The following is a 16660-nucleotide window of genomic DNA, read 5'->3' as shown; positions in this document are numbered from 1 at the left end:
CATTTTAAAATAAAAAAGGGCGATTTCCGGTATTGATATTGATATTTTCGAAACGGGGTAAACCAGTAGATGACGAAATTTGAAGTCTGACGCCATTTTACAATCCATGATGGTAATTTTAAGGTAAAATTCTTGATAATCCTAATAAAGGACCATTCATAAATTACGCGACAGCCGGGGGTAGGGTAGGACAAAATGTGACATGCCATTACATATGGGGAAGTAAGCTAGAACGTTACGTAATATGTTTTTACAACACATTTTTTAAAGAATTTGTTATGTATTAGAGGAGGGGAGGTTAAAGAAATTTGCAACAATTTATTATATGGGGGAGGGCAGAATCAATTTTGGGGAATTTTTTGGGTCATGTAATTTACGAATGGTCTTTAATGTAGATAAATTTGGAATTCAATTGCCGAGTAGATGATGGAAATCTATGAGCAAATTTTAAATTTAAAGATGGCGATATCCGATTTAGCTAAATTAACATGGCTATTTTGCGTCAAATAAATACCAAAAATTGATGTCTTTTTATAATCTCAGCGTGGTTTGAGCAAGGATAGTTGTGATTTCGTGGGAAAAAAATTCTCGGGACTGCCACATTCTTACCACACTGAGACTGTTGAGAATACTTGTGAAGAAGCTCTTCCCAATCTTAAACGAAACCGATCCCACCTCTCTTTATTGTAATATTTTTGTCACCGGCTATGTACTCTACATTCCCGACATACTTGGCGGCGCAACCAGTATACGCGTGATAAAGCTTTCTGTTAAGCCACACGCCAGAACGTCTCAGTATTTCTTGTATGTTGGAACTGGATAAATGTAACCGGAGGCATAAGCTTCATATTCATCTTCAGAAAATAGTCAGCATCTCGACCCGATGAATTGATATGACGATACTTGAAATCAAGAGCCGCGGTATAACTTCGAGCATTCCGAAAAAATCTCTAGTATATCGAAAACAGTTCAGAAAATAGGAGAAAAAAAAAACAAAAATAATTTAACTACGCGACGTTTCAATAATATCATAACTTTTCTCTAGTATTCTGATAGTTGAAAAGACATACACCGCAGTTGTTCGCGTAATTGTCCCATGTATATAGTTAATTGAATATAACTTATAGATCATTATCCGCAACAGGGAAATATTTGCTTCCTCGCCTATCTTGGTTTTTACGCTGCCACGTTTCTCAAATTATTAGGCAAAATTAATGTTTTTGCTGAATCTCCCTGTTGGTTGGTTTTCAGTACTGATTGCGTGATATGATTAAACTGCATTTTTGCGCATTCCGTAACCCTAAGCTCCATATCCACTTTCGGTTTAGTTCCGATTCCGATTAGCTTAGCTGGTACCAAACTGGAAATTTTTAGCTTTAAAGGCATGGGGAGAGAGATCTAAACATCTAACGATCGAACAAATAAAAAAAAGGTCAACAACGGTCAACAACAATAAAATTGTTTCTGTATCGTGTCCGTATTGTGTGGATCGAAAAATATAATACATTTTTCGCGAAATGACTTCTAGAGTAGCAGTATTCACCAGTCGACAATGTTTGGAATGTAGTTGCAGAAAAAGCACTTGGAATATTCAAGAAATTATGAGGATACACATATACATACTCTCTAAGTCTTAACATTTGAGTATGCGTTCAACTACTCTATCAGAGTTTTTCATTCTCAAACAACACTATGTAACTATGAAAGTCAGATTGCCACGTGCCAATTCTGTTAGCTTGATTATAATAACGAAATGCCTTATAGGGGAGATCGGGGCTACTTGGCGGTATTTTCAGTGATCGGGCGATTTGCCGAAGTAAATGTCTCCTGCATTGGCGAGATTCACAAGCAAAAGATCTCTTGCTTTGGAGTGAATTCTAGAAATAAAATGATTGATGACTACACTGTGAATAGTAACGCCAGCTTGTCCCGCACGCAGCACCATAAACTTACAACAACCGCATATTTTATTAAAATGTATTTAAAAAACAACTTTTGTTTGTAGTTGGTTGGGTACTATATTTAAACGGAGGGTCGGAGCTCTCCTGGCTCCGATTCCCAACCCCGAAGATTTTTCAAAAAATAGATTTTTCTAACTCGAAAAAGGTGGCAAATGACCCCAATGTTAAAACATCTACAATTGAAATACACAAACAAATATACGGATACTGAATGCTCTCTTCGCGCGCTATCGAAAAATATATTGATTCGTGGAATAGATTAAAAATCATCTAAATTTGGAAATTGACCAAGACTGCTACATTATCGCCAACTACTTCTACAAAACCAAATGTTATGCAACATAAACACATTGGAAAATGTATTTCATCTCACTTGACGTACACAACGATAGAGCAAAGGAGACTCCGCCAGCCTACCGCCAACTAGTTCCGGGCTCCCCTACAGAAGATGGGTTAAAACACAATATACTGAAATCTGGAATGGTATGAGAATTCCATCGTTACATGCCATACACCATCATTAAAAATATTAAGGTACCTATGGAGGTGCCATTATGCCAAACACCGTTAGGCTGAATGTTGTGCGACCGAATGACGCTAGGCCGAATGTCATTAAGCCGAAAGCCACTAGGTCAAACGAGTCGCCCGAATGGGTCACTAGGCCGAATGGGTCACTGGGCCGAATGGGTCACTAGGCCGAATGGGTCACTAGGCCGAATGGGTCACTAGGCCGAATGGGTCACTAGGCCGAATGGGTCACTAGGCCGAATGGGTCACTAGGCCGAATGGGTTACTAGGCCGAATGGGTCACTAGGCCGAATGGATCACTACACTAGCTAAAATTACGTTTAGCAAAGAACCTGGAAGAGGACATCGACTTTGGGGGAGTCCCCGTATTCTCTGACTGTATGACATCAAGTAAAATGCGCAGACAACTAGCTGTGTATTTACTAACGTTATGGAATAAATAAACGACGCTACGAAATTTCGGTCTCGGTAATGCGGCAAATTTTAAACAATTACTCCTTAGAATCAAACTATATTTTATTTTTTTTTTGCAAAAAAGTGCAGATGCCAAAACAAATCAGTACAGCTGCAAATATGGCAACACTGGCCCTACCAATCCAATTTTAGATCGATTGGACGAAGGGTTATGGCTTTTCGGAGGGAAAATGGTCGGTCAGTTCGGGTTTTGCTAGCAAATCATGCTTCCCTGTGACCAGCCAGTATCAGTTTAGCGGGGTTGGCGAAAATCATTAATCTTTAGAACCTGGTACAACAATCATCCCCGAAGGCGACCTCCGGGACTGGTCCGAGGAGGGGGGGCCAACAGCTCAATAATTCATAATCCGTAAATTCGCTATAAATAAATAGAACGGCATGAAAAGTGTTGACGGAAACTCAAGACGGAGAGTGGGGTTGTGGAGTTGTGTAAGGAGCTGAATGATGTTGGTGAAGTGGACCTCCGGGTCACTATTTGGTTCCCACTAACCTGTGCTGGATGTGCTGTAGCCCCGGCTGTGGTACGGCACCTGAGGTATGTGCGTGCCGCTGAGCAGTCCATGCAGGAGGGGCCTGTGCTGTTGGGACGATTGGCTGAGACTACTGGCGAGCAGGCTGCCGGGCGATTGCTGGTGATGGCTACTGCTGCCGCTGCTGCTGCTGCTACTGTGATGATGATGATGATGATGGTGGAGGTGGGTTTGCGACGATAATCGCTGCTGGGGCGGCGGACTTGGCGTCTGCGGTGGTAGCGGTAGCTCGGTGTCCACTGCAAAAGAAAAAAAGGAAGAAGGTTCCATCAGTGATGCAGTTACAGGTCTAGACATCAGCCAATTCGGTTTAACGTACTTCTAATGTTGCACACTATCTTGTGCCGGGGGAGATGGGGGCATAATGGACAGTTGTACCTAGTATGAACTAATTGTTATATAGCTAGCTTATTATTTTTATTTATTTCCCCATAATGACTGTTCAGTCAAAATAACTATCGATCCCTCAAAAAGTGACAGTTGGTGCTCATTTTCCCTTGAGTCCCGTACCCACAGTAGGCAAAGACACGCCCCTTTGATTTATTCGGACGTCTCCGAAGGGTGATTGTAGGTAGGATGATAGACCGAAAATTGGACAGGGATGGGAAAATCTGTTCACCCGCGTTGGTCCTGCTGCTGCCGCTGCTGGCTTATTCGTTTCGACATTCTCATTTCGCCATTATCGTTATCATCAAATTTTATCATCACCCGACTGCATCCGTCATCTTACGGTGAGACAAACAGCAGATAGACTCTGGCAGACGGTCCGAAACGGACGGACAGACAGACTGGTTGCCACTAAAACAGTGAAGGAAATGTTCGGTCCCGGGGACAGGAAAACGGAAACTCCTGCTGGACGGCAGTGATGCGGACAGACGCCCTTCCTTTCACTCATTTTATTTGCCATCACATTATTTAGTAATAAAAGCAAACAAGTTCGTGACTTTTTGAGAGCTTTTTTCGCTGGCTCACGCGATCTGCCGTTTGCTATCCTACCAAAGCACCCACCCTTCTGTTGGGTGGGTGGGTGTTCTAGTTTCCCACCAGGTTTGGGTCCACCACCGGGGACCGGGTACTGTTCTGTGTCGCGTAATCATTGTAGACGATGATGACGATGACGACGACGACGGCGACGACGGCGATGACAATCCGTAGCGAGTTGGAGAGTCGCGGTAATAAAGGAAAATATGAAGCGAAAATAAAACGCTTTGAAGAGAAAGGAAATGACCTCCGACGGATAGGTTCGTCGGAGTGGTCCTAGTCACAGGAAGACGGCCAAGAGGGGCTTTTTTGGTCGAACGAAATCGGTTTGCAATTAGCGGGATAATTGGGGATCGTTTTACTAGTTGCTATGGCAACCGGGCAGGTAACTTTGTCTGAAGTGCTACTCTTGAAGGTGTGAAATTTCCGTCTGGAAGCTATGAAGTTCAAACAACTTTCTTACAAATACTCGAAATATTTTTCCCCTAGTTCGGTCTGTTCAAGGGTGTACTAACTTTAGTGAAATGTGATCGGTCTGTCAAATGTGACCAAAAAAGTCCGTAAGCATTTTCAACACCACCACCGTCCGTTGTGCTGAAAAGAAAAGCACGGGAAAATTAACCTCGTCACAGTTTTGCTGTTTAATCGCATATTATTCCACCCTCGAGCACAGTTTGTGACAAATTTTAATTGCCATTCCGATTCGGTCGATACTCTGCTGTTTCTTTTTTACGCTGGCCGGTCAGTCAGCCGCCGGGGGTCAGATCCATCCCGTGCTTAATCACGAGAACCTTTTCTCCGCTGATGGAACATTTTATGCCGGACCCGTCATGAATATGGAAATATATTTCGCGACCGGCGACGTCTTTATCGTGCCAAAGCAGCACATGGGTGTTTGGACGCATGTACACTCACACACACACACGTACACGTACACACGAGCGCAAGGCGGAAAAAATGGCGCAGCATAAATAATGTCAAGGGGGTAAGATTCCAGGTCGCTGGCCTGAGTTGAATGGGTCGGACTTTTTTTTTCACCGGAGTACATACTTCTAAACCGAGAGGCGTTCAATAGCTGGCTCCAAGGATGGAACTGATGATGATCGAATCCAATTTTTTTATCGGCGCAAGGATGTCATGAGCTCGCCAGAGGCTAGACACCGTCGCTCGGTCGCGGTCTGCTGTCATACGGCAACCCATTCGAGGAGCTAGAAGTGGAAAATCGATAGGTTCTTCATTTCCTTTTCGCTTCTCCGACGTCTCCCAAAAGGAGTGCGACGACGATGCTGTCTCGTCAATTGATTCGAATCCTTTTTGATGTGTAACGAAAGAGAAAAATGAATACAACAATGTCCGGACGGCGGCTTCTCGGAAAAATGATGGCTCAAGGTTATGGTGGCGGAATAATAGGTGAACAAGTTTGACAGTTCATCAGACGATGCCGAGACGGAAATTGTTTGCTGATTTATGGCATGTATGACAAGATGATAGGAGCTGTTATCGAACCTGGAGCGGAGGTAGAGTAGGAAGATCTTAACGTTCTTGATAGTGTGTCAAAGCGCGAGAAATTCTGGATACGGTTGGGACCAAGCATATTAATTGATACCTATTTATGGAGTTTTCCGTCAAATCAACGATATATTCTTTAAATTGTCAGAGTTTTTGTTGATGGTATTTGTTAAGGAAAAATCGAGCGTCGGCACGTTCCATTTTTTTAAAACAAACCATCAAAAACAGCCGAAAGCGATTTAAGGAAACACATTTTTGCTGATTCGACTGAGAGTCGTAATAAATTCGTCAAAAGTTGTGTTAATTGAAATAAACCAGTTCTGGGTTTTAGCGGAAAATCGAGGACTTTTTCTCACAGTGTGTGACAGTTATATGACATCAGTACCGCGGGCCAGTATCTGTAGGACGGTGGAGAAAAGTGGGATGATGAAAAGGAGTACGATTTTAACCTCAGAGGGCTGGAGAGCAATAATCTGTTTGACTTTTGGTTCGGCGCGCAAAGCTTTTGTAGTATGACTGTGCAAAATTAAGGTTCCGTTGAACTCTTGCCAAAAGATAGCTCGTTTCTCGTATACTCGGCAAAGACCCAGAGCTTCTGTGTCTGGCTAACCGAGACAGCACTCGGTACCAGCCAATTGCTTTAAGCGATAACACACGTTTTGTGAACTGTTTGTATTTAGCGTTTAACTGGTGCCAAATTTAATGTTTGTTTAGATACATCGTCTAACTGGCAGTAAGTTGGTGCCAGTTACTGACGAGTGGAACATGAAACATTAAAATCAACTTTTTAAAGAAAGGTATTGTGCCCTTTTGTGCAAATTGGCTATTCCATTTTTTTCCTGAGGAAAAAATTAAGATGCCATACGTAGTACACTTAACCGATTAAAACTTGACATTGGTCATATAAGCGCTACAGATGTAATGGCGAGACAATCAATCTTCATGCAAAAATTGTAAACAATTGGTATTCCCTTGGCTGTTTTGAAATTCTGTAAACAATATTAATCCTCATTAACCCTGCGGAAGTCGCGCTTATGGCCCACTGAACGAGCGACGACCCTAGAGCGAGTGCCCTACGACGATTTCGTTAGATCTTCAGAGCAGCGTGCACTCAGTGCACTAGCGCGACTGCCGGAAGGTTAAGGATGAGAACAATAAACATACTTTGCATTTTGCTAATTCTTCAGGATGGTAGAGGCCCTTCTCGGATATTTATGTCAAAACTGCTTGAAGCTTTCATAATTTAGTAATGGAATTTGCGTTTCGACTTCGTCTCATCAGAATCCGGCACTAACTTAGTGCAGGATTAACCTAGCACCGAATTGACGCTATCTTCAAAAAACGAAAACACTATTTGTGTTTCTGAGCAAGCCCCTAGTCTCGTAAGAAAGTTTTTACCTAATTTTTTCTCTACTGAAAAAATGGTCCTACATTAGTCCAATTTGTTGGACTATCGCCAAACATACCAAACGAGGCGTTGCGCTGGAGTAAACAACTATTGTCAGAATAGGGACTGCTTATAAATCACGAAATTCATCGCCATTATGGCACGTAAAAAGCTGGATAACAAGAATAGCCAATTTAAATAGTATTTTTGGTCCTTAAAATTCTCGAACTATTTGATATCTCAAGTGAAAGTTTTATTGCCCGCTACAAGTGTAATATGACTTTTGAGATTGATTTTAAAACTGCAATAAAAGCTTAATTGTGACTAGGGATATCCGCCATCAGGTTCCGTGTTTCATTCACACATATGCTAACGTCGGCAATTTTATCCACCAATCACTGTCGCTATTCCCTTCATTTTCTTTCCTCTTGTAAGTAGGAAGTTTTATCCACGACTTGGGTTCTACACACTTAAAAATAAAGAAGGGCGAACACGAAATTATTGCGACACCGTAAATGTCATGCCAATTTTCTTATAATGTTTAAAATCAAACCAAAATTTTAGGGTAGTTTTATACATATATTTACTTCAAAAATCAAAAGAAAAGTTAATCGATGGAGCCTTGAGTGTGAAATTGAACGCATTTTCGCTTGATGCCCTCCATCAAAGTATTTACATTGTCATCCGGTACCAGTTTCTCAGTTTTTTCCATTTTCTTAACATGTCCTTCTCGTCTTTGACTGTCTTCTTGCTCTTCCGAAGTTCCCGCTTCATCATTGCCCAGTACTGCTCCACCGGGCGCAGCTCCGGACAGTTTGGCGGATTTATGTCCTTTGGAACAAAATGAACAGAATTGGCCTCATACCACTCCAAGACACTTTTAGAATAGTGGCATGATGCCAAATCTGGCCAAAATAGCGGAGCTTCGTCGTGCTGCTGCAAGAACGGCGAAAGGCGCTTCTCCAGGCACTCAGATTTGTAGATCTCGTCATTTACTGTGCTCTTTGTCACGAAAGGCTCACTCCGCAAGAGCAGATGGCCTGCCAAATGAGATATTTGGAGGCGAACTTTGACATTTTCTTCTTCTTAAATTTGTCGTCCACATAGAACTTGCTCTTGCCGGTGAAAAACTCCAACCCCGGAATTTGCTTAAAATCTGCTTTTATATACGTTTCGTCGTCCATCACACAGCAGCCATATTTTGTCAGCATCTTCTCGTAGAGCTTCCGTGCCCAAGTTTTGGCCGTCGATTTTTGCCGCTCATCGTGGTTTGGGAAGTTCTGTACCTTGTATGTATGTAGTCCAGCTCTCTTCTTTGCATTCTAGACGTAGCTCTGCGACATGCCGATCTTTTTAGCCAAATCACGGCTTGAGACGTTGGGATTTGCTTTAATCATCCGCTTCACCTTTCCCTCCGTCTTTTTGTTCTCCGGTCCCGGTTTTCCTCCAGCTCATTTGCCGTGGTCCAACGTCAACCGCTCCTGGAACCGCTTCAACACTCTGGAGACGGTTGAATGGTGAATGTTCAACATTTTTCCTAACTGCCGGTGCGACAGATCAGGAAATTCCAGGTGTTTGGAAAGAAGTTGTTCTCTCGACTCGCGTTGGTTCACCTCCATTTTCGTTGAATCGAAAAACACGACTTCGAGTTTGACAGCATGTAAACAATACACATCAATGAGAAAGTGTTCAAAATTTGGTTGATTTTTACCCAATGGTAAAAAAGTTATGCCCTGTTGAATGTGTCGCAATAATTTCGTGTTCGCCCTTTATTTACATCTCGTGAGATGCACATAAAAGGAGCGTCACAATTCACTTGAATCTACACCAAAAACATGTAAAAATGCGCTTTGTTCTCAATTCTCCACCTCCATTCTACCGAGTTCTACATCAAAAGAGAAACAATATTTATTTCACATGTCAAAACATGTAAAATCAATTAATAGACAGCAAAATACGTCGTATTGTTGTTTACGTCAAATGTAATTTTCATTTTTTCTAAGTGTGTAGTCTTACCTGCCCAGCAGACTCTTGATGACAGGGCGGCCTAAGTGCTTCTAGCAAAATTCCGGTTTTTTGCACATCCACAAACTAAATAATGTACAGCATTGCAGAGGAGTTTTATTCCATCAAACTCCTCTGCTGTAAACTGCTGCTGATGTTAGTAAGCGGTAATGTGAATGGTGTCTTCCGACTGGACGCGACTGCAGATGGTTGTTGTCATTAGCTGCTACGGCAGCGGTCCTCTACAATTAGCCAGGAAGGTGAGCTTGGCTCTTTTGTTGGAACCTCCCTAGCGGCAGTGGCGAACTCATGCCTGGCCGCAAGCGATCTCGGAAGTCGTCGCAGTGAGCTTCCCATGGTGAACCCTTGTCCGTCCTGCTGCTTTCTCTGACGTTCCTTGATGGATAGCTGTAGAGGCTCAGTTTATCTTCCACTGCGAGAAAGGTTGGTGTTCGGTTCTTTGTTGATTAGCGAAAAAACTCCTTTTCGATTAGCTAACCTCTTTCGGCGAACCGACACTACACTTCTCACTTATACCCGAACCACGGGCCGACAATTTCGCGGGGTATTTGTACCGTCACACTCGTACACTTCGCCTCACTGGTTGTGGCGGCGGGAAACTGTCTCGAAAATGCTGTGCGTCTGTCTATCTCCGTAGTCCATCAAATTCTACACGTCGCAAAACCGCATCACAGCATAATCAGCACAAATATAACAGCAAACGAAGAGTGGTGGCCTATCTAAACCCTTTTAGTTTCTTTTAGGTTTATCAAATAATGTGCCGACTGAATTCGTCTCACCAACAATACTCGAAAGGCGCGTTTCCAATGCAAAGCAATATTTTCGGCCTAAGCTGTCACAACCCAGTAAACAAAAAGGCGGCTAGGCGGGAATAAATACATACTGGCGAGCGGCAAACTTTGTTCTAGGCTACCTAGGCACATCGATATTTTACTGTTTTTCGAAAAAAAAGGTTATTAGTTGGACTCAAAGTTTTCTTAATAGTCTTAGTTTAAATTATTTAAATGCAAATAAATTTCGTGTCGTGTTGGAAAAAATGACGCTCACATTTTTGCTAAATGTGGTGTCGAGGTCAAGTGGGAAATGTAAAATATCTAATGAGGCGTCATTTTGCATCTAAACGTTCATGTTCTTTCACCCCACTTACTAGATACCGCCATTATCGACCGGTTCGAAAGCCTCGATGGAAGTATTCTTGTTCCGAAGTTATGCCACTTTGGTTTTTCGGAGATGGCTGGATTGGACACAGGTTTAGTCTCTAATGAAATACATCTCCCCAAGTAACAATTGAAGTTTTATAGTGCAATCTAAGTTTTATGAGAGGCTATAAAACTACCATAAAACCGAAATTGTTACCAGGGTCCCTTCCCTGCTAATAAATTTCATCTCGATCCGACTTCCAGTTCCGGAGTTACGCGGGGCTTCCCACTTCAACCTACGACTTTCGATGTTGGTAAATTTGAACATGATTAGTCGGAGCTCGTTAACTTTTAAGAGTTTCAGTTAGTTTCTGTGAAAAAGATAGCTTACTTAATGCTATTCACTATAGGAAATTTAAAAATGAAAAATAAAGCTTCAAAAAGTTTACCACTTTCCCCGCTTTATCCCTACTTAGAAATCAGCAAAACTGCTAATTTAGCTCAATAAAGGACAATCTATTGTTGCTTTATTTGGAGCAGGGAAAAGCCCCCGCTGGCGCTAGGTTTCATTCAAACCCTTTCTCCAGCAGGCATAAAACCTCCTCATCTTTTGTACCAACAGATTACAAACATCCAAATGATACATTACACAGCTTATTTCTACAATTAACACTATTACAATAATTTTGCTACTGAATAACTAAACTAGGGACAAAAGCTAGCTTGACGAGGAATTAACAAACAATCGCTTGGTGACGGTACGGGAAAGATGAAAGTCAAAGACGTGGGAAATCGGTTGAATAAACGACACATACTGGTGAATAGCTCATTACAGCCATAATTGGTTCTGGCAGTAGAAATGATGCAGGAATGGATGAGATCGAAAACTAGGACGACGGATGTCTAAGTCCAATAACTGGAGAAGATTAGGGCAGTCGATTCGTGATTGAAGAAGATCGGCGATGAAAGTTGCTTTGGAAACATCCCGACGAACATATAGGAGTTCGAGATCGATTAGCCTGAAGTGATCAGGGTAGGACGGGAGATTTAGCGGGTCTCTCCATGGAAGTCGCCGAAGTGCGAATCGGACAAATTTGCGTTGGACAGCTTCGATGCGTTGAATATCATTTTGGTAATAAGGTACCCAAACAACAGCTGCATATTCAAGCGTAGAACGAACCAAAGCAGAATATAACGCTTTTAAACAGTGTACATCAACGAATTCTTTTGTACAACGAAAAATAAATCCTGTTCCTGAATGTTTGCGGGTGAAACAGATGACTGAACATTTAGAAGCATTCAGTTGCATCCTGTTGACATGACTCCAATTAACGAATATATCGAGCTGGGACTATAACAATTCAGCATCGGTGGATGTTTTAATAAGGTGGAATAGTTTAAAGTCGTCGGCAAATGATAATTTTATACATTTTATTGAGAGATTCAAGTCGTTGAGATAGAGCAAGAATATGAAAGGTCCAAGATGACTACCCTGAGGAACCCCAGAGCTGGCAGCAAATGGAGAGGTCGTGCAGTCTCCAATTTTGACAACCATTTTACGTCCAGATAGATGGGAATGAAACCAATTTAAAAAAGAACCGCCGAATCCAAGCCTGTCTAGTTTAGAAACAGTTATCTTGTGGTTGATCTTGTCGAAGGCTGCCGAAAAGTCGGTTTATATGACGTCTACTTGCAAGGAACGGATGATGAAGGACGTGTGCGATATTAAGTTAGTAGACGTTGATCGTTTAGGCATGTAGCCGTGTTGGGTCTCGGATATGTAATTGGAGCAGTTATGGGTGATGAAATCCAGAACAATCTTTTCAAATAGCTTAGATACTGCACATAAAGAAGCTATTCCGCGATAGTTCGAGACAACGCCTTTGTCTCCTTTTTTGAAAACGGGAATGATATGATTTTTTCCATAAATCCGGAAAAGTTCCTGAATGAAGAGAAATAATGAATAGCATTCCCAAGTAACAATTGAAGTTTTATAGCACGCTACAAGTGCAATATAAGTTTTATGAGAGGCTATCAAACTGCAATAAAACCTCAATTGTTACTAGGGTTGATAAAGGAACCAGGAAACTATTAGCACAATAAATACCGTTATTTAAACAAAAAGAGGCATAAACCAGATATTTCGCCTTGTCTTAGTTCCAATACTCTACTGCAACTTTAGTTATTTTCTTTTGAAAACGGTTTGTCTACGGAAGCGTTCCAGCTGATAACTTCAATAACTCGTTAAAAATTGACCACTAAACCGATCAGTAGCTACATCAGTATACATTGAGGAAACGAAGAAGCTACTCACTTAACAGTGTTGGGAAAAATTCCAAACAAACCGTGACTCGTCGAGAACGAATGTTAACATTTTATGAAACAGAAAAGTTTTCTCTTTCGTCTTTTGCTGTGATTTATAATTGATGAGTAATGGTTTGTCCGTAATTTGAAGTGTGAATTTTGGCAGTATGCTTATTGGACCTTTTCAAAAAATACGCGAGATTTGAACAACTGTTTCAAAATGACGAGTAGTCGTATAATTTGGAACTGTCAAAAATACATTTGCATGAAGGTGTTCCCAAGGCGATGTTTTAGTTATCTATTCTCTATTATCTCTATTATTGTTTGCTCGATTTGGTTATTGTTTTTCCGGCTGTCAGTCGTTATACATACTAATGAAAAATATTTAAAGCAGTGTTCTATTCGTGTTTCAAATTGTGTGAAGTTTAAAACAGAATAGACGAGGTGTTCTCAATCGGTTTCAAAAAAGTGCTCGAAAAATTAAACTGCAAAATTGAACAGCCCAAATAGAATTGCGATTAGCCTTATAGCAACACACGTGTTGCCATACAATGCCGAGGAATATGTTTCCAACCAGGCTATTTTTCTCTCATTCCAGAGATATTCTAGTTTTCGAAATCGAATTAAAAATGACAGCTGTCAAAACATGCATTCAACGTCAACATGACTCAAAGGAATAGATAATTTAAAAAATTGTCTGTCACTTAATCGAAAACAGCTCAATCAGTGTTAGTCAAAGGATTTGACAGCTACCCAACCGTCAGAAAGTGCACACACACACAACGCATTGATCCAGTCCTGCGAGGAAAAATCCCACCACATCAGTCGAGATGAGCTTTTCTCCGGTTGTTTTGTTTTCCGCTTCAGCCCTCTCGGGTTGTTCGCTGTATACTCGGTACTGAAGTGGGCGAGCTTTTCCTCCCTTCATACATCATCGTAGTACACCGAGAGGCGAACGAGTTTCCCACATTCAGCAGGCAGTAGTAGTTAGTCAATGGGTGGGTGGGCGTACGGCCGGTTGGGTGGCATTAGTAGTGAAAGTGAAAATACTTTCTCTCGGGCCGTATCACTCACTCACGGTTGGATTGAGACGCTAGGGTAGGGGAGGTGCCAGGCGAAAAACTAAGAGAAAAGTGAAAATCCTTCCATTTGGGAAAGTTACCCCGTCCGCCGTGACCGTGGTGCTATACAGGCCACGACGTGAACGGATCGGAGCAGCAAAACGGATCAATATGGCTAGACTAATACACAACTACGACGACGTCGTCCACCATCTCCCGGATGGTAGTACAGGCGTGTGTGTGTTCGGGAATCGGTACTTTCTGCTACTATACTACCGATACTACTGCTGGTGCTGGATGGCACCGTTCTGAGAGACAGAGAGGCAACCAATGGAAAGAGTAAGCATGATGCATCGACAAAATTTTCTGAAGGTATTTAAGTTATTATGATGGCAGGATTCGCGCGCTGGCGGGGGCGCTGATGCATATAGACATCGGATAGTTATTGCTAGTATTGTTATTGGATTGGAGAAGCGTCAACGCGTGTCGAGGGTTCCCCTGGAAGCCAAGCTTAATGGAAGCAACTTTTCGATGCTGATGATGCCGAGAGCTGACAATGATTGACTGAATAATCGTTTTGTCCCATCAAACTAATAGCTGTGGGATCCTGCTCAACTTAACGCGGGACGAGTTGGGTTGAGTAATTGGTCGATTGATGCTAAGTTGACGGATTTACGACGAACGGAAGGATCGGATCGATTTGTCGGAGGAAGGAGATGGTGACTAAGTGATGTATTTGAGGGTTGAGCGATTGGTACTTTGATGGTTGGAAGATGATTCGATCGTCATTATAATAAAAGACGTGGTACTTAGCGAAGAGCGTCATATAGAAATCGCAATTTATTACATCACACATTAACAAAAAACGAGCATTGCCTGACCTGTAGAATGCATCTCATTCGATAGCTGACATGACCGTCGTCAAAGACAGCGTTGCCAATGTTCCAGATTTATCAGGAATCTTCCAGATTTTTCCTAACTGAACAGACATTTGTTCAAGCCAGACATTTTGCCAGATCTTTTTAAATTTTGCCAGATTTTTCCAGATTTTCTGAATTCTACGGTACACTCCAGAGCGAATGCCATTACACCCGATTTATCAGGCACAGCTAGAGTTTTTTAAGCTTCTAGTAAAAATATAAACCTCTTATTTCATCAGATTTTTAAATTATAGAGATTGTTACACACAATTTTTGGAAATCTGTGTCATATTTTCCAAAACAAAAATCGATGAATGTTCTATGAAGACAAAAATGTATGCCAAATTTCGATGACTTTGAGGTAGCTGTCAAGTGACAGATTTTTCCAGACATTTTTATTTGAACTGCCACATTTTCTTTGAAAAATAGTGGCAACACGATTTGACCCAATTTTTATCAGTTTTCAAAAGGCGTGTAATCACTCGTCGTGTCTGTTTCGTTCAGTGCAGGCAAGTGTCAAACGTGATTCGGAATAAAGTTTGAAAGAAATTTTTCCTAAATTAAGTTTTAACAACCAAGGGGAAACCACTGGTTTTACGACCACAGCGGGGCCCGTTGCCAACAAGAACCAGTGAGTGGTACGGCACATCTGTGTTTTATTCGCTAATTTCCTCCTCTTTTCCCATCCGAGCCGTCTCATCTGAGCAAATATAAACATTTGCACCAGTACGCGAGCATAAAAGCTGAAATGTTTCATTTTATGCTGGCCTTGTCCCTTGGCTGCTTACACCGCGCTGTGTTTACACAGTGCATTTTCCGTCAAAGGGAAGGAGAAGGAGCTGTGTGTTCTGCATCGCGTCACAGTCACAGCGCGCGCGGTACTGCGGGTAAAAGTGAGGTTAGATATTAGATTATTTTTATGAGAGCATTGCTGGTTTGTTTTGCGCGCGGATACCCTTCGAGTAACCAGCGAAAGATGCAATTTCCCGACGAGACCCGTTATATGTTGTTGGTTGGTTTTAGCTCCTGGCGGTACCGTGTAATGTGCATAAAATGAACGGTACGATTCTAAATAGGAGGCGATGGCGGCGTGCGGTGGGAACCGAAAAGTCATCGTCTCATAACGATGATGAAACAGATGATGAGAAGCGAGCTGGTTATGGGGCTTTGTTTACGCCACCACCACTTTGCGAGCGGGCAGAATATCCTGCGGAAAATCCTTTCGCTTTCGCTATCGGGATGACGGGAAACACGCTCCGATGCGATGCTGGGAGGGGAAGCGGAGCAGGAATTGAAGTTTGCTTTAATTATTTATTCAGTGTTTAATTAAGCAGACGTTTATGCCAGTTCTTCTGTCTGGTGTTTGCGACTGCCGAGCATTTTGTTTGCCATTTTACTAGGGAGTAAACGAACTCCGGACTGTGAGCAACTTTGAGACGTGTGGCAAGTTCGGGTGGGGCAGGCGATTGTCAGATTCTGAAAGCTTTTATCCAGTGAAGCAAATTGAAATTGGAATGAGAAGCTGAACTGGAAATTAATTAATGTTTGATTTGTTTGCGGGATCTCGCTTTCGGTTTGTGCGTTCTGTTTGAAATTTGATGTGGGGGTGAAAAACCGTGAAATTTGCTGCGGTGGGATTTCACCGTCTGTTGGCCGGGAGAATAGGTATTCAATGGTGCGCGGTAAGAAAAGCAAAAAAAATAAGTTTTCACATTCGAACAAGCAAGCCGAGGGATTTGTGTGGCCGTCGTAGTTTTAGGGAAATTTGTCATCCGCCCAACGAAGTAGAATGAAGAAAATGTGGGGCAAGGCCGCGAGAATGACAGATTGACGCTGTCGGC

The 16660-nt window shown here is 42.1% G+C and overlaps 1 protein-coding gene across 2 annotated transcripts in view; it reads right to left on the bottom strand.

Annotated features, from left to right (window-relative positions):
- LOC131689080 (ecdysone-induced protein 74EF-like) overlaps window positions 1-16660 on the bottom strand; it is a 127024-nt gene that overhangs the window by 41874 nt on the left and 68490 nt on the right. For both annotated transcript variants that reach the window (XM_058973876.1, XM_058973877.1), the window contains exon 2: window positions 3454-3732. In XM_058973876.1, coding sequence (XP_058829859.1) covers window positions 3454-3732 — 279 coding nt within the window. The remainder of the gene's footprint in view (window positions 1-3453; window positions 3733-16660) is intronic.

This window comes from Topomyia yanbarensis, chromosome 3 (assembly GCF_030247195.1).
Source record: "Topomyia yanbarensis strain Yona2022 chromosome 3, ASM3024719v1, whole genome shotgun sequence".
In the NCBI taxonomy this organism is placed as follows: Eukaryota; Metazoa; Arthropoda; class Insecta; order Diptera; family Culicidae; genus Topomyia; species Topomyia yanbarensis.
Note: the sequence above shows the minus strand (reverse complement) of the source record. Positions and strands in the feature narration are given on the sequence as shown.